Source organism: Olea europaea, chromosome 1, assembly GCF_002742605.1.
Source record: "Olea europaea var. sylvestris chromosome 1, O_europaea_v1, whole genome shotgun sequence".
Taxonomy (NCBI): Eukaryota; Viridiplantae; Streptophyta; class Magnoliopsida; order Lamiales; family Oleaceae; genus Olea; species Olea europaea.
The window spans coordinates 25,250,857-25,259,702 of record NC_036237.1 but is presented as its reverse complement, the minus strand read 5'-3'; the positions used below and the strand labels follow the sequence as shown (position 1 = coordinate 25,259,702).

The 8,846-nt window shown below is 36.6% G+C and overlaps 1 protein-coding gene across 2 annotated transcripts in view; it reads right to left on the bottom strand.

Annotated features, from left to right (window-relative positions):
• Nucleotides 1-2,472: 2,472 nt before the first annotated feature.
• LOC111398410 (transcription factor SRM1-like) overlaps nt 2,473-8,846 on the bottom strand; it is a 14,292-nt gene continuing 7,918 nt past the window's right edge. For both annotated transcript variants that reach the window (XM_023025318.1, XM_023025316.1), the window contains exon 3: nt 2,473-3,348. In XM_023025318.1, the coding sequence (XP_022881086.1) occupies nt 2,853-3,348 (496 nt within the window). In that variant the 3' untranslated portion in view covers nt 2,473-2,852. The remainder of the gene's footprint in view (nt 3,349-8,846) is intronic.

Sequence of the window (8,846 nt, the reverse complement as noted above, 5' to 3'; positions counted from 1 at the left end):
CCTCCATTCCTTTAGAAGTCAGACCAAACACCTCCATCCCATCAGAAGTCGAGCCAATCACCAACTTCATTCCTTCGGAAACAGAACAAAATTTGCCCAGTAACCATGAGTCTGTCACCCTAATCCATTCTAAACCTGCAATTGACAAAAAGCTACGTGTTTATTCAAAGATTAAAAGACCCAAAAAGGAGATAGAGACCTACACACTTCCTATGGAAAACCATGAATCCAATCTAGTTCCAAATAGTCCAGGAACTATTTTTTATGAAATTGAAACTACAACTGATATTACTGTCAATAATGATCTCGATGTTCCTATTGCAATAAGGAAAGGTTTGAGATCATGTACTCAGCATCTTATCTGCAATTTTGTATCTTATGATGGTTTATCACCAAAATATCGAGCATTTGTCACTAATCTGTCAAATGTAGAAATACCACACAGTGTTCATAATTCTCTAGGGAAACCATAATGGAAGGCTGCGATTTGAGAAGAAATCAATGCTTTCAAAAGAAATGGAACTTGGGAACTTTCAAATTTACAAGAAGGGAAACAACCAGTGGGATGCAAGTGGATTTTTACTGTCAAGTAGAATCCAGATGGGAGTATAAATCGATACAAAGCAAGGCTTGTTGCTAAAGGTTTCACTCAAACATATGGCGTAGACTACCAAGAGACTTTTGCTCCTGTTGCCAAACTCAATACTGTATGGGTATTACTATCTTTGGCAGCCAATCTAGATTGGCCCCTCCATCAATTGGACATAAAAAATGCTTTTCTCAACGGCGATTTGGAAGATGAAATGTACATGAAAATTCCACCCGGCTTTGAGAAAAAAAATAATGTTAACAAGGTTTGTGAGCTTCAAAAATCTTTGTATGGTCTCAATCAATCTCCTAGAGCGTGGTTTGACAAGTTCTTAAAACCAGTAAAAAAAGCATGGGTATTCTCAGGGACAAGCCGATCATACCCTGTTCACAAAATTCTCTTCTAGTTGGAAGATTTCCATCCTCATCATCTATGTAGATGACATTATTATGATAGGAGATTATATAGAAGGAATAAATTGTTTAAAGGAGGTCCTTGCTAAAGAATTTGACATCAAAAACCTAGGAAAACTTAAATACTTTCTAGGTATGGAGGTGGCGAAGAGAGGAATAGTTGTTTCCCAATGTAAGTACATCTTGGATCTATTCAAAGAAATTGGAATGTAAGGATGCAAGCCCGCTGACACTCCTATGGAATCAAATTATAAAATTGGGTTCAGGGAAGAAAGTCCTCCAGTTGACAAAGGAGGATATGAACGACTTGTAGGAAAACTCATCTATCTATTTCACACAAGACCTGACATAAGTTTTCCAGTTAGTGTTGTAAGCCAATTCATGAACAAACCCAATGAAGAACATCTTGAAGCAGTTTATCGGATCCTTCGATACTTGAAAAGGACTCATGGTAGAGGACTTTTCTTTTAGAAAGGAAGGAGTAAGGAAGTTGAAGTCTACTCAGATGCAAATTGGGCAGGTTCCATTATAGACAGGAGATCAACCACAGGTTATTGCACTTATATATGGGGTAACTTGGTCACTTGGTGTAGCAAGAAGCAATCTGTTGTTGCAAGGAGTAGTGCCAAAGCATAATTTAGGGCATTAGCTCAGAGTATATGTGAAGGAATATGGCTAAAAAAACTACTAGACGATTTAAAAATCTCAACAAAAGAGCCAATAAAGGTACTCTGTGACAATTTGGCTGCAATCAGTATTGCTAAAATTCCCACTCATCATGATAGGACTAAGCATGTAGAATTAGACCGTCACTTCACTAAAGAAAAAGCAGAAGAAGAGATACTAAACTTGGTCTACATCTCTACACATCTTTAGGTTGCTGACATTCTAACAAAAGCCCTTCCAAGAATAAAGTTTGAAGAATTTACATCAAAGCTGGGAATGATTGACATCTATTTCCTAGCTTGAGGGGGAGTATGGAATTCTTGAGGAGGAGTATGGAATTCCAGAATTTGTTCCTAATCAGTTTCTGATTTTGTGTTGATTTGTTTTTCTATTTAAATAAAAGTAGTGATTCTCTCCATTTGTTCCTACTGTAGCTAAAATTTAGGAGATCTAGTGATAGCTTGTAGCCAAGGATTTCCTATAAATATCCCAGTTTATTTTTTTGTAAATAAGTGAATAAAAATTAGAGTTTTCCTCTCTAAAATCTTCAGTTTCATGAACTTTAAAATATCTAAATCAAATCACCCAACTTCATAGTTCCTGCATGGAACCAAGTTGTCAAATTTGTAATCCACCTGGACAATCTAAAACCGACATCATTTAAACGTTACACGATTTTGCCAATCGTTTCTTGTAAGCAACGACTTTGCTCAAACAAGAAACTCCTAAAAGATGGTGTTTCTTTTCACATTTACAGTCGCCGTTCATTTTTAAACGTGGGTGAATTGAGATTAAGCCGATGTCTTATAAGCAAATATGATAATTTATCTGCATTTCACTGCAAGATTGGTCGAGTGTTTCCTTGGATATACATTCTACCAAAAATCGTCAGGAGAGAACAAGTGTTCATAATATTCACCATAAAGAACATTACTTGATCCTGAATGAGATGAACTTGTAACACTCGTAAAACTTGCTATCAACTAAATAAAGCCATAATGCTCTCCTGAACCGAAAGCTGCCAAATCTCGACAATTATCTATACAAATGAATACCGTTTCCCCTAAGGCTTATTTAGACTTGATAAGAAAAATGAAAAATATTATTCCTTCTCAAGTTTAGATGAACCTGAAAAGCCTGTCTGACAAATAGCTAGGTTCGATACTTCTGCATGTATACTAGCATCACCTATTCGCAGATGTATGCGGCATTGGGTAAGTCATGGGACCCATTTTCGTCTGGCGTTTGGGTCCTGGAATTGGAGCTTGGACACCATATGCCATGTGAGTCGATGGTGGAACATTCACTGGCATGCCGACTGCAGAAACAAGTGGTCCTCCTATTGGGTGGCCTATAGTTGGTTCTCCATACATCCCAACTCCAGGAGCTGTAGCTGGGACTTGAGGAGGTTGTTTCTTTGATTTCACAGATGAACTTCCCACGGCAGAAGCATTTGTTTGATCAGTGAACGGACCTTGTGGCACTGAAACTTCTCCACTGCTGACACTAGTGATGTCATGAATGCTCGACCGCCTTCTATCTTTGTTCATGGAGTTCAGACGAATGAAGTATTTTTGGGCATGGCTAGCCACTTGTGTAGGATTTCTGGTCACCACAAAGTTCCTGGAAATGCTTCGCCAATCGCCTTTTCCATATTTATCCAAACCAAGAAGAAACAACCTGTTTCATGAACATTTTAATTATCAATAGAAATATAAGTCATGCTCAAGGATAGAGCAAAATGTAACGTCAGGAACAAGTAGCCGCGAAAGCAAACACAGAATGCAGTTAATTTGTGCTTCAAACATAGATGAAAACATTACAAAAATAGACAAACAATCAGAGCATCTGTAGTATAATAACTCTGGCATAAAATATAAGTAAATCCTCCAAGTATTTAAATTTATCTTTCAGAATACACACCAATCATTGTGTCTGCTCTAAAATACACTGAAGATCAGTAGTAATCATTCAAGGATGTAGAATAAAGCGTACAAATATAAATATAAAGGGCAGAAGCGCAGAGACTCAATCAGTAATTTTGGATATCTCTAGACATGATTAGATTCCCTTTACTTTCACTCTTTCCATCTTTCAAATGCAGGACAGAATTGCATAGGCAAGAGCAGGCCATTGGGAATCACAGGAAGAAAAAGAAGATCCAAACCCTTTTAATTTTTCAACAGTAATTTCATGAGAAGGCGTCAAACAATAATACAAAAGAAATAGATAACCTATTTTCCCTTCTTGATAGCCATCAGCCACAAAATACTTTATGACCAGTTTCTAAGACAAAACTTAAAGAGAAGCTTGACCAGTTATTAAAACTTATATATTTAACGAGGGTAAAAACATAAACTACTTAAATTATGTCAATGCAACAACTCCCATCCTCACCAGCCATTAAAAAGACAACACCAACTTCAAACTAAGGTTTCACTTACGTTTGAAGGACTCAGTATAAACTAGAAAAGGGTTCACCACAACCACCAGCTGTAATGATTTCTGTCCATCGGTAAACATATTTACAATGCAAGACAAAGGCCAATGGAGCTTTCATTGATAGGGTAATATACAGTAGTCGATTATCGAAAAATTTCTGTCTACTGCTACCAATGTTCTTCTTAATTCACTCCTTTGCATTGACATCCTTCAAGATGTTGTATTGTTCATGGTCAGTAAATTGGGCAATGATAAGATCTCCTAGTGAGTATAAACAAAATATAGTCATCTGCTGTTATGGGGAGGGGTGAAAGGCAAAAGATGTGATCTGGCAATATGCAATTGATTCAAAAATCACCTGGGTATCGTTAGAATCAGAGAGAATTTTATTCTTTAAAGGGACTCAAAGCAAAATCTAAAGTGCAATAAACCAGGTTCTTTGGTTATGGCATACCAAAAAGAGACATAAAGTTCTTGCACGTGGATTTAGAGACACTACTCCAATGGGTTTTGCATCACCAGCCCCTAACCTAGCAAGTGTTCTACAGGGTTCTTTTAAAGGGTAATTGGCACAAAACGTCCCTACCTTTCAAGTTTATTGTGGAAAACGTCCCTACCTTTCGTTTTTTGGCATTTTTGCCCTCATTTCAACCTTTCTTTGCGCTGGACGTCCTTCCGTCCATATTCCGTCAGTTTTTCCGTTAAAAATTCGGGTAATTGGCACAAAACGTCCCTACCTTTCAAGTCTATTGTGGAAAACGTCCCTACTTTTCATTTTTTGGCATTTCTGCCCTCATTTCAACCTTTCTTTGCGCTGGACGTCCTTCCGTCCATATTCCGTCAGTTTTTCCGTTAATTAAATACAAAAATACCTTTTTCTTTCCATAAACAAGGGTAAAATTGTCCTCACCCACTTCACCCCTTTTTCCCGCCATCAACTTAGTCCATAAGTAACAGTAACAGTAACAGTAACATGAATCTGAAATACTTTAAATGATTAAGTTAAATAAAGAAAAAATATCGTAAACACATTATATTTCACAATTCCACAACTACTGTTGCTGTCATCTTGTGTCACTGAAAAAATTTAGAAAGACATATTAAATGAGTAGTCAATTTATAATGAGTCAATTTAAAATGAGCCATTCATCTTCTCCATTGAGCCAAAAAGAGTCATTCACAATTTTGCCTCATTATAAATTGACTACCCATTTAATATGTCTTTCTAAAATTTTCCAGTGACACAAGATGATAGCAACAGTAGTTGTGGAATTGTGAAATATAATATGTTCACGATATTTTTTCTTTATTTAACTTAATCATTTAAAGTATTTTCAGATTCATGTCGCTGCTACTGTTACTTATGGACTAAGTTGATGGCGGGAAAAAGGGGTGAAGTGGGTGAGGACAATTTTATCCTTGTTTATGGAAAGAAAAATGTATTTTTATAATTAATTAACGGAAAAACTGACGGAATATGGACGGAAGGACGTCCAGCGCAAAGAAAGGTTGAAATGAGGGCAAAAATGTCAAAAAATGAAAGGTATGGATGTTTTCCACAATAGACTTGAAAGGTAGGGACGTTTTGTGCCAATTACCCTTTAATTAACGGAAAAACTAACGGAATATGGACGGAAGGACGTCCAGCGCAAAGAAATGTTGAAATGAGGGCAAAAATGCCAAAAAATGAAAGGTAGGGACGTTTTCCACAATAGACTTGAAAGGTAAGGACGTTTTGTGCCAATTACCCTTCTTTTAAATGCACATTAGTGTATTATGTTGATGCCTGTACTAGTAAGACACAAAAAACAAAATAGCGACACAGGCAAATACTTCTAACATTGTAGATAAAGTAAAGTTTCTAGCTTTTATGTAAACGTAAATTTGGGATGTAATATGCAGACAGTGTCCTTGTTACATTTCTTTTCCTTAAAAAAATGCAATCTCAAGCATATTTTGTAGATAGATATAACTTTCTCCATCTTCAATATTTTAACCCAGTAATGTAATCAGTAAACTTTTGCATGAGACTACGAGAGGATTTAGAAGTGGTGCGTACTTACGCACACCAATTAACATATGGGATAAAGAGGTGCTCAACATGCACCATGAGGAAAGGAGGACAATGAGCAATTATTCAAATTCAGATTGCACTATTAAATTTGGAAATCAATAATAGTTTGATCATTTTGACAGCTTAATTGCACATAATAAGTTAATTTGCTGTCAAAATGAGCCCTTATGCATACTCTGTAGAAAGTAATTTCAGAATGTGTGGCTAGCCAATTCTACAAAACCTTCTTCAAGGCAAGCGGGGTAAAAGAGCAAGAGGAGGAAAATCATAAGAGAGAAAAATACTTTGTTCAAGATAAAAAACCTTATCTTTTAGAGTGTTCTTTTATGTGCTTGATTTATTGTCAGGCCACTTTTGCAACCAATCTGATCGGCCAATAGTTAGTTTCAATGATGGGTTTTCAGATTAAGCCATTTCTTTGCCTTGCTTTTGCTTCCATAATCAACCATGATTTTGTTGAGATACTTCGAAATTGGCTTATCCCCTTAAATTTCGTTCTGTAGAAATCTAGAGATTTTCCCTCCCCCATATTTATGACAATTCTTGGTTATTAAACACGTTATAGTTATATACTTTGATAATTTTGTTTTCATTAGTTAAATTCTCCCCCTTCCCCGCCTACAATTACCCAAACATATTAGGGAGAAGAAGGAAAATAATCAATTATCCTGAATTAGTCAGTTCTTCTTGTCTTGGTGATTCAATTACTGTATTAATTGCTTTCTTAGCTTATGGATAATGATTGGAAATTTTATTGTTTGGATGAGTCAAATCCTAACTCCTAATGAATCAGCCAATAGTTATTACAAGGAAGCTTCCAAATTAAGCCATCGTGTTTGGCTTATTCAGGACCACGTGTTGGATCAGAATTTAAAAGCAGATCCATTTCATTTTCACTCTCTGTTTCTTCAAGAGAAAATGGGAAGGAGGGCTGGCAGGGTTAGAGACTTGTCTCTTTTAACTATGCTTCTGCAGAAGATTTTACTTTCTTTTTACGATAAGTCTTTGTAGCTAACACTAACTATACACAAAGCGAGAATGAAAATACTATTTTCAGGATGGTAGCAAAGGTCATGAGTACATGTCACGCTTTGATGGGAAAATAAACCCTACCTATATGTGGGAGGTGCATTGAAGACAATAATTAAATGATATACATGTGATTTTCTCTTAAAGCTTAAACTCTTATGAAGTGGTTCAACACTAACTTTAGTAATACTTTTGCATATTTTATTTCCTTTTGTGCAACCCTTCCTTCCTCCTCCCATACAATTAATATTGAAAAACATTTTTTTTTTTGCCCCCAGGGCACATCTCCAAGTGGTAAAAAGGGAGGGTGGAGAAATCCAGCTTTGCTTGAGGCTGCCACGTCAAGGGTTCGAATCCTGAAATATGGATTTGGCTCTGGGTAAGTGCAAGTGTACAAGTAGCCTTCCACCCTGTACCCTTGGAGGCATAACCTGCGATTTACCTCCCTTACGATACTCCAAGGCAGGGGCGGTGGGGGACCCTCAAGGTTGGGGTTCAACCTTTTTTAATATTGAAAAACTTTTTTACCTAGAATCCTAGATCTGTCAAGAATGTGACCTTTATATCTGTTCTTTGTTTTCTATTTACTTTCGGCATGGAATCGGGTCGAAATAGGCCCTACATGTCTTCTCTATAGTACATGGAATCCCAAAACTGGCCACTTCCATAATTTCCCTCTGTAGGCAAGAATCTTGTAGTGAAGTGGAAGAAGAGAATTCATTTGACCAGACTATGACCATAAAAGGGTGAACTATGACATTCTTGTGTTGAGTCAACCTGAGGCTTATAGCTGAAAAACTTTTCATCAGTCCAGAATTCATTGATGGAAGAATCTGTCTTTCAATATTGTCTGCAATAAATTATTCTTAATCTACAGTGCAGATAGCTTCTTAAACCACAATTGTAATTTCTGAATGATAAACCCTAGAATTTAGGTTATACCTGCAAAGATTTTGTAGCATTGTACCTATTATTGTCACGTATTAAGATCTTCATTGAATGAAAAACTATGATATACCATCTTAAGTTCAATGCTGATAATCTTAAGCAAACAAAAAGCATGCCTGACTGCCGAAATTTATATTGCAGAATACATGTGTGTGCATGTCTGCCTCTTAACATTTTGGGAATCCATGCTGGTGTTTACCCATTTCAGAGGTTTGGTAGTACATCAAGTAATTCCAATATAGTGTTTGGGGTGATAATGGAAATTGAGAAAAGAACCAACTCTGCCACACATGTCCCTTGATGCTACTTTCATAATTCCTAAGAGAATAAAAAACTTAAGTATGATTACACTCTTTTAACATGTTAACCATGCGCAAGAGATCTAACTAATTTTACCAACAAGTTCAAGTCAACTCTATTTCTGCCTTTTGTTTGTTGACTTGAACATTTCCTTCTATTATGTTTTTTTAACACCGAAAAAGATGGACAAATATTCACATGAAAACTTCAACAAGCATAATCAAAATGGGGAAACTTACTCTTGGCATTAATGCATGTTATAATTTTCTCCATGTTAAGCAATTTGTTGTCAAACGACAACCCTCGGTTTCACGGGGTGCCTTTCTTCTTGGCACAGAAAGGGACACCGTGCGGCAGTAGTCTGCTCCGCTAGACTACCTTCCGC